The 15,914-nt window shown below is 32.9% G+C and overlaps 1 protein-coding gene across 4 annotated transcripts; it reads right to left on the minus strand.

Annotated features, from left to right (window-relative positions):
* Positions 1-965: 965 nt before the first annotated feature.
* Positions 966-13,289, minus strand: LOC116169862 (proton-coupled amino acid transporter-like protein CG1139). 4 transcript variants are annotated; one of them, XM_031486040.1, is made up of 4 exons: positions 8,324-8,476; positions 8,082-8,138; positions 1,338-1,448; positions 966-1,237 (listed from the first exon to the last, which is right to left on the minus strand). In XM_031486040.1, the coding sequence occupies exons 1-4, from the start codon at positions 8,401-8,403 to the stop codon at positions 1,123-1,125; spliced, it is 363 nt and encodes a 120-aa protein (XP_031341900.1). In that variant the 5' UTR covers positions 8,404-8,476; the 3' UTR covers positions 966-1,122. The 4 variants fall into 4 exon arrangements, with proteins under 4 accessions (XP_031341900.1, XP_031341899.1, XP_031341903.1 ...); XM_031486039.1 differs by having other exon boundaries at positions 980-1,284; positions 8,324-8,472; XM_031486043.1 differs by having other exon boundaries at positions 980-1,284; positions 8,240-8,394.
* Between the last annotated feature and the right edge of the window lie 2,625 nt (positions 13,290-15,914).

Genomic DNA, 15,914 nt, shown 5'->3' on the forward strand with positions numbered 1-15,914 from the left:
GCAAAACCAAATTTTGAAATTTGCGTTTGATTTTCCTTTATTCCAAGTGCCTATGTATCAAATTTCATTCAAATACTTTCATAAGTAAAAAAGTTTGCAATTCGGTTTATAAATGGTCGAGATGCGAAAAGGGCACTGTGAATTTTGAATCGATTCGATTCAACTTTTGGCGTTGCGTATTATATGGCTAAAGCTATGCCCATATGAAATTTCATGCAATTCAGTTCATAACTAACGGAGATGTAAAAGGGATCGAACATTTCTAAACAAAGTTATCGTTCACACGAACAGATAGATGGACAGACATACAAAGGAACAGAGGGAGAGACCAACCGGCAGGCGACAGATAGCAATGCAAAATTATAAACGATCTCTAGGATCGTTAATAAACGGCAAAAGTGTAAAATTATGGAACATGTAAAAAAACGGTTTTTTGTTTTTTTACAATAACTTTTTTTGTAAGCGGTACAGAAAAAATTCCTTCCTTGGTACAAGACTCGACACCATAACGAACCAAATAGCGAAAAAAGTAGAACAATATCTCTTAAGATAAAGAACTAGTAGCGTCGCAAAACGAGCGGACGGACGGACGGACGGACGGACAAAGTGGCCACAATAGCGCATTTTTTTTATTTTTGTGGAAATGCGCTAAAAAGAATCCGAAACATTCGAAGAATCAAAGGAGTAACAATACAATTGAAAGAAGAAACAACAGAAATAAAGTAATGTAGCGAAAATTGAATCCGAATAGTCCCTAGAATCTGAATTATTGGAATAGAAAACGAAGAATTTGAATAATAATAAGAATCTAAAGAGTTTAAACAATATAAAAAATCGCAAGCATCTATATGATCATCATATGAATGTGAAGTATATTTTTTAAATTCATGAATCTAAAACACCAGAAGAAGCCATATAAATCATTGTAAAGTTTCTGACAAATCTGAATTTAATTTAGACGTCAAAAATAGCAAGCTTAGAGTCTGCCGTCGTGGTCGTTTCCATAGAAACAGCATTGTCATATGTTCAGAACATCCTTTTATATCGCGCGTTTCACTTTATCTACCCTTGCGGTTAAATGAAGGTAAGTACATTTAAATGAAATGCAGATGAACACATGAATTAAAACTTACTAATAAATGAATGCAATGGGTGCATAAAATTCCAATGGCGATGGTGGCGACGGAACCCAATAACAGTCCAGCATTTTTGAAAGCGTGCGGCATCGCCAAGATACCTGTACCAAGTGCACCCTTTAATAAATGAATTAAGGATCCTACAGTTCTGTAAATTTCTAATTATATGCGATCTTTTCGCCTGATCGACGCGATACTTACGATGTTGGATGTTCGACGATTCTGTGTTCGAATGGATTATACTCGCCGTCATCTTTTAAAGTGCCGTTGCTCGGAATTTGTGCGCTAACTTCGTTTGTTGCTAGCGTTGTCCTGTAAAAAAGAAGGTATTGTAGTAGGTACAATCTGAATCCAAAACGAATGCTGATCTTTCTAAATGGTCGGCGGTCGCAAGTGTACGTCTTATTACAATCTTAGGATTGGGGGGAGGGGGCTATTAATTAACAAAATGTACATATTTCGACTGGATGATGGATGATGTTTTTGGATTGTTCAGCGATTTTTTTTAATAGGGCTACCAAGATAGTCACTGATTTCTAATTCATTAATTTGAAAGATTTTAGACTCCAAAGGCTTCTGGTACTTCTGAAGGCTATTACTACATTCTGAAACCCCTTAGAAATGCAGATCCCTTTAATCTGATTTTCTTTCATTTTAAACCAGACTGTTTCAATAAGACTATAAGGTGAGGTCTATTAATTGCAGGGCACAGAAAGGACGTTGATATGGTGATCGTCAAGTCCTTAGTATAGCGTAATTTTTCTAGTAAAAAGGAACTAACAAGGTTTAGCTATTAAAATAATATAAGAAGACTGAAGCTATGCAATGGTTTTATTGTAACAATTATCTATGAAACATGTGTTGCTGCATTTTGGGGTCGCTATAATGTCAAATGATTACAGCAGCAGAACGAATGATACATTTGCGTATGCCCATTTTAGGATAGATGCACAACGGTAAAGTTTCCGTTCACTATAAGCTATATGATGTAATTTAAATTCAAAATATTCGGCGCAAGTCAATGGAAGACAGCGCAAATAATTATGGTTTTGAAACCTGGTAAATCACCTACGGAACTTACATCATACAGGCCCATAAGCCTACTACCCATTCTGTCCAAGGTACTTGAAAAACTGATTCTGAATAGATTAATGACAATTCTAGATGAACAAGAACTAATTCCTAAACATCAATTCGGGTTCCGTAAACAACATGGTACCGTGGAGCAGGTACACAGAATAACCGATAAGATTTACAGAGACTTGGAGGGAAAAGATACTGCTCTGCAGTGTTCTTGGATGTCAAACAAGCCTTTGATAGAGTTTGGCATCAAGGTTTATGCTATAAGCTCAAACTGTTCCTACCCTACCAGATGTTTGAACTACTAAAATCATACATCACAAACAGGCACTTTTTAATCAAATACAAAGATGAAAATACAAATTTACACCCCATCTCCTCCGGCGTACCGCAAGGCAGCGCTTTAGGCCCTATCCTATATTTAATATACACCGCTGACCTACCCACATCACGTCTAACAACATCAGCGACCTATGCAGACGATATGGCCATTTTGGCCTCTCATGTCAATCCACAAGCTGCCTCAAGATATCTCCAAGCTCACCTCAACAAAATACAGTGGTGGGCCAAAAAATGGCGTATCAGAGTGAACGAAACTAAATCCCAACATGTAACCTACACAATGAGGAAAGAAAATTGCCCTCCAGTGAACTTCAACGGACACCAACTACCACACTCAGAGACGGTCAAATATCTGGGTCTACATATAGATAGGAAACTCACCTGGAGAACCCACATATTTACCAAGCGTAAGCAACTCGGCCTTCAACTACAAAAATTATATTGGCTTATCGGTAGAAAATCTAAACTATCATTGGAAAATAAAATACTAATTTACAAAATAGTTCTTAAACCAATATGGACTTACGGGATATCCCTATGGGGTACTGCAGCTACTTCCACCCTAGCAATGCTTGACCGGTTCCAAAATAAAGTACTGAGAATGATCGTTGATGCGCCATGGTACGTCCCAAATAAGGTGATTTTAAGTGATCTACAAATTCCCACAGTGAAAAGTGAAATTAAAAACTTCAGTGTAAGATACAAAGACAGACTGAGCGTTCCCCCCAACGATTCTGTGCACCAGCTTATGGACAATAATGATGAACCCAGAAGACTTAAACGTTTCAAACCATCTGACTTACCTACAAGATTTTAACATAAACTGTAAACTGCTTTTGTCAAATACTATACCTATATTATCTTCATAGCATACATCACATATTAAAAATGTAAGGGGAGACTTCGATGGAATTCTGCCCCACATGTCATTTTGTAATAATTAATTCAATCCTATTAAATACTTATTGCTAAATAAGCTATGGCAGATTGTATAATTAAAGGAGAATAAAAAAAAAAAAAAAAAAAAAAAATTTATTTTAACAATAAAAACAAGGATAGTATGTAAATTAATTCTGGACTTGCACAATTTTATGCCATAACAGTCAATAACAGGTTGTTTGTATGGCATTAATAAAAATAAATATTGGTCACCGAAACGGAGTGTAAATTTTTTGCCAGAAATGCACGAAAGTGAAATTTAACATCGCTTTTTTGTTTTTCGTTTATTATTCTAGTTCTTGTACGCGAGGAGAAAGCAAAGTTATCACCTTTCTAAGACTATAATTAGTAAGAACTGTTATTTAACTTCAATTACCTTTTTAACCAGTCATTTGTTACTCAATGCATGGTTAAATTGTATTCCTATATAGATACTGTTTTGCACATGTACCACTTGATCTTGAATTATAAGAATTAAGCCGAAAACTGAAAACCTGCTAGAAACCCAGTGTAAGGTTCCAAACTAAGGGTGCTTTTAAGGGTGATAATAAAATATTAAAAACAACAAAAAACAAGACAGGCAACGATATCAAATTTCCCAAATTGATGGAAAGTACTTGATTATGAAATGGTCACCTATAATAGACAAGAATTCGAATCATGAACACTGCGTCCGGGTCTCTTGCGTCCAGGGTCATTAAGTGGAATAGTTTGTTGCGTCTTCAAAATATTTGTCGTAATGGTGACGTCACTATTCTTAATGAAGTTCGGACAATTGCACCCACAAAAAAGTCATTTTGATGAACATTTATTCAAAATGTAAAAAAAACATTTTATTGTATTTGACGTTTAAAATAAGTTGAGGTAATTTCGAAAGGTAAATACCCATACAGAAAATACGTAGGTAATTTATTTCAGACACGTATATAGAGTAGGTATCTGAATGTGAAAGTATTTAAAGATATAGAAGCACATATGACACTGTAACACACATGAGTAGGTATAAGTTATATAGGCTGATTCAATTTCGAGAAACGTAGGAGATAGGTAGGTAGTTTAAATTTGACAAAGTGGCGTTGAGCCGTTTTGAAACTGAAAAAATTCCCACTACTTTCGGAGATATCCTGAAAAAAACGAAATCGTTTTTATTTTTTTCTGAAGTTATTTAAAAAAATATTTTAAAATGAATGGCACATTATTATGGTCACTTTTTTCCCCTCTACAAGATGCTACTTGTAAATTTTAAGTCTGACGTTTTGTCTCCGGTTAACCATCATCAACTTTGTTTTTTCTTATGGAAGCCTTTATTCTTTTTCTTTCAATTTCAAAACGTCATTTTGTTAAGTATCGAAATACTCAAGGAATTCACATCTGGAAACTGAATATCTGGGGCTGCAGGAAGGATACGAGCGCAAGCTTGATGTTTCTGTTCTTCGGATCCGCCTACACAAAAAGTTTCACATTTTGCTACATTTAGATGCAGTTCCAATTCAATAGCTGAATTTTTTATTAATTCGATATCATCTAAAACTGTGTCAAATACACCACCTAAAGTCCAATCGTTAAGTGCCAACTTTAAAAGGAGATTGCAGGCTTTTCAGTTTATCCAAGCACATTAGAAAAAATAGCAAAGGTCCTAACGAGTCACCTTGTTGTACTCCACAAGCGGATAAAATGACATTTTTGCCGTAAGATAACGATGATCGAAATCCATATAAAAAATCCAAATAAAAAGCTACCGTCACAATATTAAGGGGGTTGACCAATGGCCATCCCTTCTTTGAAATAAAATTGTCAATTTTTCAATTTTTTTTCTGCAGATAAGAATATGACCCACGGCCAGCCCCGGTAACATACATTTCTTTTACTAAAAATTAAACAATGAAATAGTTCAAATTTAATTTGCCTTTTAAAGATTTTCCTAATAAATTAAATGTTCGTTCTAATAACAATAAAATAACATTTTGAGAACATTAGAACAAGACCATTACTTCATAATATCATTCACCGGGTCCACTCGCGCAAGAAAGAAATCAATACAAAAAAATATAAATCAATACATTTCTATGGATCGATGATACCTTTCCGGAATTTGGTTCCGAACCAACCAGATTTAGTCAGCAAAACCGATCCTTATATTCATAACATGGAGCAGTGGAACTGTTTTAATCGCTCCTGATATATCGTAAGGGCCAAAATAAACTTACATTAGGTACTTAAATTTATGCAAAAAATTACGTAGGTGCCTCAATTACGGGTAACTCTGATTCATCACTTTATGTAAAGATACATACATTTAATTCCGCATTGTGCCCTAAATCTATTGAATAGTAATGACATAAACACACCTACTTCTACGAAGACAAAAGATCAATGTCATCATTTCAAGGTATGCATGAAAAATTTGTATTAACTTTCATCAGCTTACAATGAATGAATATAATGATAGGTTTATAAAGCTAATAATTATTATCGTGACTGTTTTCTTATTACCGTTTTTCCCTGCACGAAATTTATTTTTTGGCACGCAATGTGTTGTACGTCTTCACCTCGAGAGAGTGTCAACTGGTACCTACACCTACATTAGTGTCCAACAATACCAGTATTTAAATTGCTAACTTTGATAAACAGAAGGAGTTTAATTGGAATTGAAAATTAAAAACTCCACGCATTATGCAAGCAGAAAATCGTGACATTACATAATATCAGATTTACATAAATATTATATTTTCGATCTTACATTGTGTATTGACCAGTAGTAATAAAAAAAATAACTCGAAATTATGTCAAGCTGTCATTTTGACATACGTAATTGTCAGTTTCAACTTAAAGAACTGTCTCATGTAGCACTGTTGTTCAAAAATTATAGGGAGGGGGCGACGGACCTTATGTTGTCACTGGACAGCAATTATCCATTGCGAGGATTGTAGCCTTTAAGGTGCCTAAAATATTTTTGGTTTTTTTATTGATTGTGATAAAAATCTGTACATTTAATTGCGAATAAAATGCAACCCCCGGTCCGCCAACTGTTTGTTGGTATAGAACGAGCTTCTTTCAGGTTTCGTTGACAATGCATTTTAGCGTCAAGTTTTTAATCGATACGCTTATGCTTCGTTAATTTTCAATGCAGGCAAAAAAAGGAAGGCCCTTTTGACATCTCCGTTAGTTATGAACCAAATTGCAAGAAATTCAAACTGAGCTTAGTCAGTACCATATCAAATGCAATGTCACCGCTTTGGCACTTTTGATTGTGTATCTATCGTTAGGGTGGCTTGACTCGTGCATGTTCTAGTATTCGCATATTCAAAAGACGTCTTTTTATTCAAGAATAAGTCCCACTAACCAAGATACTGCGGGCAGCATCCTTTGAACCTACTGTGCCCTTATAGGTTCTCACAATGTCTGCAATAAAAGAGGTCTGTAATGAGAGAGGTCGGCTTGTAGGCTTTTGAAAATAAGGTATAAAAATCAAGGGCTAATTTTGTTTATTGAAACGAGACAAACTGTCGATTATGATTTAACAGATACAGATACCTGATTCTGAGGTCACAAATTACCGATACAGATTTGTACACTGTACTAGGTACGCTTTCGCAAAACATCAATACATCAATACACGTTATTTCTTGTTATTAACATTGAATATTCAATGGTTATTAGTGTGGATGCTGTCAAATAGATATTTTGAACTGCCTAAATAAATCATTCTCATTATCTATTACTATGAAATGCAAAAAAAAACGCTTATTGATAAACGAGTACTTCATAGTACCTAATCAAATTGTAACACATGACGATTATCATAAGATAGTTACGGTTTTATAAATTATTGATAAGTAGGTTCGCTTTGGTTTTAGTGCAACCTATGAAATTGAAAACATTTGCACCCAGAAGTCCCAAAATGCGTATTCGATACAATTTATCTCCGCAACTGTAACGTGAAGAATATTTAATTCTTGAAATTCTGTTGAGAAAGATTGTCAGAATTTCTCAAAATTTGCGAACTCTTCATGTGTCTTTTGCATACAACTTAAAAGGATAATGTTACGTAAATCTTGTCGTGGATCCGTTTTATCTAAAGGTTTTTGAGTCTGCCTAAAATCGAGTTTAGGTCTGCAACGGGGTTCATCTACATCTATATCCATTTCCAAGGCGTTGAACTAATTTTCATTGTCTGATCAATTCCTTATTTGATACACGATCAAAGATACCCAAAGTTCGCCGAGATCAGAATGTGCCCACACCCGGAAAGCAAAAATATTCAAAAGTCTATTATAGTATCTAATGTTGATAGTATTTAATTCAAAGTAAGTAGTTTCTTTTGTATATCTGAATGAGATCTTAATCTAACTGTTCTTACAGGAATTACGTTTTAATAATACCTCGTACCTTGGAATGAGAAATTGTTTGTAATTACAGATTTTACAGATAATCACCTTGTATATAGTGTAAAAATTTGTTACTGAACGCTATTCAATTTAAACTAAAGTTCGTTCAATTATCCGGAAAGTGAAAATTAGCCATCAATTTAGATATACGCGACTGTCCGTAAAGAGTCTTTTATGAATGTAGAAAGTTACTTACGTGGACGTAAAATCGTCTAGATTGAAACTGGTGTCCTTCTTGTTCTTCATCGTAAATCTACAAAAAAAGTAATATGTAGTTTTATGTGAAAGCTAATTAACTTGAAGTAATAAAAGTGAGTGAATAAATCTGCTTAATTTAACAAACAGTCGATCTACCTTCTTAACTTTCAACAAATTTAATGAAATTAAGTAGTTCGCAAATATTCGCAAGTGGTAGCAGTAACATCAACGCGTAATTACCTTGTAATTAAAAGACTAATCAGAAAAACGTGATTCATGGTTAAGGTACACGTTGTAGACCGCCAAAGTTTAAATAACATTTTTACGTCAAGAATTGTAGTGGGGCTGAAGTGTATATACCTATCACAATAAATCTAAGATTGCACTAAACTGATTGTGAAGTGAAAAACATGAGCAATTAATAATAGAAGTTATGCTTGTTTACGAAGTTTTAATTATTTCTACTGTTGTCAGTCATCTTTTTTATTACTGCGATAATTGCAGATTATCGGTTGATAATAGCATTCTCTAAATAGTCAGTTTCCAAAACCGTGCAGTTTGTACATTATTACAGTGAATTTGCACAAAATCAAGAGAAAATTATACACTACCAGCAATGGCTATTGTAGCATAAAGTTAACGATACCCAATTGCTCTAACTTGGCGTGGAAGCACAAAATTTGAATCCGTCAGTAGCCCAAATTAGACTAAAATTGTTACAAACTTTTTGAGAATTTGACCTTAAAATTTTTTATATTTTTAATCGACGTAAACCACTACTAACAAAATTATTGGCGCAGTTTGCAGATTAGGCGTTAATTGCCGTTAATAAATGTTAATGGATCGAATGAATTCTTTTAAATTTATACGCCTTCATACTTCATAAAGCTAAAAATCTGAAAAATATTTACAACACGATTCATATAGCAGTTGTTTTAGGAAAATTTTGCAAGTATCTACTGTTACCTTCCCTAATATAAGTAGTGTGGAAAATGATTATGGAAAGCGGCGAAAACATAAAAATGTCCACTTTCCGATGACACAAGAATGCGAAGGAGGTCGAGGTCAAACAAAACTATCGCAAAATACCTAATACAAATACATGTGGGAAAAACAACACAATGCACAACTCCTCAAGTTTCTATCAATTTTCGATGGCCTTCACTTAAATAATAATAATAGAGGATATTTTTAAACAAATACCGTTTTGCCAATAATTTTATGAAAGGCTTGGGAATTTATAAATGTTATTATTATCATCTTATTCGGTATTTTTAATAATGCATCGCATAAGGTTAATCCACATAGACCAAGCTGAGAATTCAAAGAACCGAAGAATTTATAATGTACCTTTAATTATTTCTACAAATCCAAATATTATGAAACATGCAAATTTAAACTGTGTTCATAGGTATTTCAAAAAGATCGGTCGACACTGAGGACGCAAACAGACCTACGTTTTAAAAATAAACCAAGGTCTGAGAATTTTAGTATGGGACAATTTAAATATTAGGACCTTTGGGGTGCTCAAAAGTCCTAAGCTTTAAATTTCCTCTTTAATTTTTTTATAACCGTAATAGATAGAACGATAAGACCAGTGGTTAAACCTAAAAATTTATATTTACCCGCAAACCTTTTCGTTAGTTCAAGTTTTATGTACCTAGGTACTGTAGTGCTATAGAAGGAAATGTTGGAATTAATTCTTTTGAACCATCGACTTATTAGAACAAACGATATTTGTTTTTGGTCCCGTTTACCACAAAATCTTTTTGACATGCTTCTGAAATCTGGTATTCCCTGAATCTCTAAATTACCTCCTACCAGGAATGTAGCTGTTCAAAAGTGACAGATTTGTATTAACAGGGCCGCCTACAAACTAAAAGAGGGGACACGCCCACAAAAGCGACAGAAAGCTAATTAAACTAACGTATTTATAATAATAAATATATTTCAATATTTGTGATATGGTATGGGGACCATGTGTCCTATTTTGGTTGAGACTGCAGCGTATCACCGCTGTTTTAAAAGATAACGTTGAGAAGAAGAAAATGCGTAAGAAGACTGTTAAAGAGGTTTCCAAAATTGTTAGACTTAATAATATAAATTATGTGTATGATTTTTATTCTTTGGTTCCAAGACCTATGGAACGCCGTTTTACTTTTTATTACGAAAGTTTACAATGTAACATTATAAACAACAGTTAATTTTATTTCCCGATTTATTATGTTTGTTGTTTTTATGTGAAACATTAAATATGTTTGTTTAAAAAACTTCACTTAATTGAAATGATGTATGAATGATATAGCAATGTGTATAACGAAAGTTTAACAATACAACTCAACAAACGAATACATAAACGAACAGTAATATAACTAACTAGAACTAATTCAACAAACATAAAAATTTATTCATATTAAATGTGGGATTAAAATTATGAACAATCATTTTAATTCAACAATCATATTAATTCGTGCTGTTAAAATCGGAAAGCATTATTTAAAATGATTGTTGAATTAAAATGTTACATGAATTAAAATGTTTGTTGATAATTAAAATTCGTATCTGTAATTGTGCGGAAGTTTCAGGAACTATCCTTTAGTGTATTTGGGTACGTGTATACTAGCGCCTAATTAAAATTATCAACAAACATTTTAATTCATGTAACATTTTAATTCAACAATCATATTAATTCAGCAATCATTTTAAAAGATTCTTTTACTACGTCTAACAATAAAAATTTATTTGTTTGTTGAATTAAAGTGATTGTTGAAAATATTCGGCTTCAATTTTCAAATAGTCGAATTTATATGACTGATGAATTAAAATGTTTGTTGATAATTTTAATTCCACATTTAAAATGAATGAATTTTTATGTTTGTTGGACAAAATCGTTTTATTAATCGAAGTATTTCTTGCAATTCAATTTAATTGTTTGTTATTAATTGTTTGTTGAAATACAGTTTCATATACACTCATTCAATATAACAATATAATTCATTTCACATTTTTATTAAGTAACATTTTTTAAACAATCATATTTAATACGTAAGACAATAACAACAAACGTAAAAAGTAGAGGCATACGATTGACTGTTATTTAAAATGGCACATTGTAAAATTTTGGAATAAAATTGTACAAATATTTTCAGAGAACATTTTAATTCAACAATCATATGAATTCATGCTGTTAAAATCGGCAAGAATTATTTAAAGTGATTGTTGAATTAAAATGTTACATTAATTAAAATGATTGTTGATAATTTTAATTCGTATCTCTGATTGTGCGGAAGTTTCAGGAACTACAGTTTAGTCTATTTGACTACGTGTATACTAGCGCCTAATTAAAATTATCAACAAACATTTTAATTCATGTATCATCTTTATTAATCAACATTTTTTTAATCAATCTCTTAATACGTAAGATAAAAACAACAAACGAAAAATTTAGAGACATAAGATTGACTGTTATTTAAAATGATACATGATAAAATGTTGGTATAAATACTAAAACGGCGTTCCATAAAGACCACACCCGTGGTGTGCATGCGGTAAAAATATGCGATAATCAAAGGAATCCCTTCATTGCTTGCGCCCTATATGTATGCGTGCATTTGATTTCACCGATTGTGACTTTTTATGTTTCTCAATTTTGACTTATATTAGATGTTATTTGGGTTTATTGGAGAGCGACTTCGGGGGGCCAACATGTAGAAGGAGACATGTCTGTTCTAGTCGCTTCTGCCTTCGAACCGATATTGAATGTATCTGCAGTAGGCTGCTTATAAATTTTGGGGGTTGGGGAGGGAGGGATGAAATTTCGGAAGCGAATAAATCATTAGTGAATTTTCTGAAGACGAATATTCTAATGCGAAAGCGTATTTTCCTGGGAAAAATGTTCAACATACAGGGTGAACGTTGTGTCTGGAACACTGGGTATATATTCAAAACAAAATTGCTTCTAAGAAACTGTGTATGGTATCCAAAATTATAAAAAAGTTTGCTACCACTTTACGTACTTCAAGTTTCTTGCCAGTGGCGTGGCGTACTGCTGCATGGTGAAGGGGACATATTTTCTTTTTTAATGCAACTATTAGTTTTCGCTACATATTCTTAAATCGTACATTTTTTTAATATAGCAGCATAAAAAAATATATTACGTAATCAAATTTAAGAGAAAAACTCAAATTAAGCTATTCTTAAACAAATAAATGGCGTTTCCACCAAAGTTCATCCAACCAAGAATTGGAATTGCGAGTGTTTTTCGAATTTTTAAAAAGAATTTTCTTTCCATTATTTTCATGTTAGAAAACCCACCATAGATGCAGATTTGGTCGAGATTAGAATTTTTCATTCCCATTCTAGTATGCACCACCTTGGAGTATCAAGCTTCATCCTTCTGTCTGTTATGGCTCTTGAGTAAACAATGAAAGAAGAAACGGGAATTTTTAAACATTTTAGACTGTCGGTTTATTTGTAAAAAATGCTCGTATGGCTCCTTTACCACTCAATTTTTTTAACATACTTAATTGTTACACTCTGTATAAAAAGATATCTGATACAAGAAATAAAAATAAACAATTACAGTAACTTAATTTTCATAACAATTGAAGTTAATATCTGTTCTTCTCGATTCCCCATCCATCTCTGAGATTAAGGTTAAATCTCTGAGTTGGATGCTGACCTAGATTTAAAAACCGTACTTGCGAGTGGTACAAGGTAATCGGGTAGGCAATCTTCTATTATTTATTTCTCCTTCAGATAGTTCATTGAATAATAAAACATAACGGAAATGGTGCGTAAAGTAAAGAAAGTGGTAATCAAAAGATGATAATATCTTCCTTACATCAAATGGGCACGCAATCCATTACGCCCAGTACAGTAGGTATAGGTACAAATAACGAGAAAAATGGTCTTAAACTGACCGGTCACTAATGTAGTTTACTGCTGTAATTATTATGTTCATATAAAGTTTGATGTGTTTTTTTTTATAATATCGCATGGGAAATGCGCACAAATGAATTACGTAAATTACAAAAAGAAAGTTGAGTGTCGGCGAAATTATGCAATTCGCGTAGTGCCACGCAACAAATGAAAAACATTACCTACTCACCAATTAATCGATAATATTAACAATCGTGATTAATCCTACTAACTACGCGATTGACACATGACTGAAGGTGTTATAATTCAGTTTACTTTCATATACCTACTACAATCTTTTTCTCTGCACCAACTCCATTTATAACTTTTGTGGAGGTCGTTAAAAAGTAAACGGTGTTGGGGGCACATTTCATATAGTCACCATAGGTTTTTTTCTCAGAATTATTTATCATTAAAAAATACAAATTCTTCTTCTTAATTACTTCCTAGATGCTCCTTACTGAATCAATTAAATAGTTCGAATGTCAAAGAGTATGGGTTTGCATGCAAAGGATTAAGGAATTAATTTGTTCGTGAAAGATTTCAATTTATCTCCGGAATGATCTGTGAGGAGCACTCTGGTTAGAACTCCAAGACTTCAGTCTGAACTTTTGTGGGATCACTCAGAACCATCATCAGGAAATTTATATGAGAAAATGTTCTCCAAGTTTTCCTATTTAATACTGTTATCAATTTATCATAACTCTTGACACAAAGCTTTTATATACAGTTTTAGAACTCTTGGAGGGCTGTCTATATCTCTAGTTAGAACTCCTATCCTCTGTAAGTTCTAAACTCAACGGTTAAGTAATAAAAATCAAATAACCTTATTTTGGCCGCCGTTTTCCAAAATGTGGGCTTGAGCACCACTTTTTTTGGGACTTGATAACATTTCATTGAGGCGGCAACAATGATTTTGTAGTTTTTGACCTAAAATGGCTAATAATAATAATACAAATGTAACTAGCAATATGAAAATATTAAATAATTATTAAATATCACTATGCAAAAAAATTTCGTGTACAACACGTGTTGAAGGTGTCTTTTTCCATGAATTTACTGCAAATTATTGAAAAAAAGTATCACTTTCAAAACTAGTTGTACAAATAACTTTTAAAAAATTTCAATCCGGTAAAAAACGAATAGACCGGGTCATTAAAGAATGTCTCTATTTACGGTTTAAACGTCAAATGTCCAATCCGGCTGAATCCTTAAGGGAAGCGGTCTGTATTGAATACAAACAGAAAATTACACTTTACCTTAGTTATACAGCGTCTAAAACTACCCCCTGAATACGAGTACCTATACCACAGTTCGACCGATATCACCTTATATCGCAAATTAAATTTAGAGAAACCTTAACGGTTAAACCCATAGCAAGGGATTGGTACATCTTACATCATCTGTGTTTGAAATAGTTGTTTCCATGGGAATTAACTATCTATTATTTGTACTCATACCCGAATATACAGAAGTATACCAAAGAAAAACGCCATGGAAAGTGTGTTCTAAGCCAAGGCTACTCGTACTGCTAATCTTGTTATTATTAGAGCTAAGTTAATACTTAGGAAATCTCGTGCATTGTGTGTTACAATAAATTACAGTATAATATTGAACATCAAGAAAATTACTTTTTTGTACTGAGTGAATAAAGCAACGGACCTTCATACTTAAATTATGGTTCTTTCTGAATATTTTATAGTAACGATCCGCTTAGCGTATACTTTTTGCGTTTGGGAGGAAATCATAATTGTCCCCAGCTTCTACGGGGGCTTTTGAATTATTATTTCTGCATTTCTCATTTTGTACAAAAAATTTCAAATTAAACGGACATTATATCTTAATTATCCTAACATTACAAGTTTTCTTGATTCTCCAATCAAACAAAATTCTTTCTTCTAAATTATACATTTTAACATTTAGGATATGGGCTCAAATACAAATTGTCAGAAAAACTTTGAAATAGAGAAAAGAACAAAGGGCAAACGGTTATATATTTAAAGACTAACTTACGTTAAAATCTGATGAGGATCACTGGCAGTGCCAAAACTCGTCTATATCGAAAAACTTTGTTTTCTATAACGTTTTAATTTTAATATTGAATATTTTGGGTGGTGGCCTTGCGACTTCGCGAGGTAATTTGTTGTAAAAGGCGAGGACTGTAATAATTGGCCCCATATCTATATAGGTTATTACAGAGTATGTAAAATTACCTACTTTAAAATTGCGAAATAAGGCAGGTTTTATCTTCTATCATGTTAAATAATCACAGTCTAACAAATGAAAGCCAATTTTTCGCGGCATCTTATTTTTTAAAAAACTTAATTTTTATGGATCGCCATAATTCCACTATAGCAATAGTTCTACAGCTGTATCTGGTTTTCAACCTGCGATCATTGAAAATGAGAAGAAATTTAAATTTTCAAAAACTTGAACTTAAAGTGTTGCTGTAGTCGTACATGCGAACACCCGAACACGTTGCCAAAAGTAATTGTGCATTTGAATGTTTGAAAACAAATCATTTCTGTGTCATTAAAGTCAAATCCTGATTTGTTTTCCAATAATTTTATGAATTTTTTTTAAACCCATTATTATAGAGAACTGTACTGTGCAAATACAATGTTAGCAAACGATTTCAGTTTATAATGGAAGAGAGATCCCTTCAATTCTAGTAAACAGAAAAAGATGGAAACCCTGTTGCAAACATGAGACAATAGATAAACTAATATTGTGGAGGATGATGTAAAAATAAATTCGGTGTGCCCAGTGACCAGCTGGCTTCATTGTGATACGGGGTGTGACACATTAGAAAAAATTGAGTGGTAGATAAAACCAAAATAAATGTTTTTATGATTAAACTCAAAATGTTTCGTTTAGGAGCTATACCTCGAAAAGTCCCAAAATTAGGATC

The sequence above is a fragment of the Photinus pyralis genome, unplaced genomic scaffold (genome assembly GCF_008802855.1).
Source record: "Photinus pyralis isolate 1611_PpyrPB1 unplaced genomic scaffold, Ppyr1.3 Ppyr1.4_LG4, whole genome shotgun sequence".
Lineage (NCBI taxonomy): Eukaryota > Metazoa > Arthropoda > Insecta > Coleoptera > Lampyridae > Photinus > Photinus pyralis.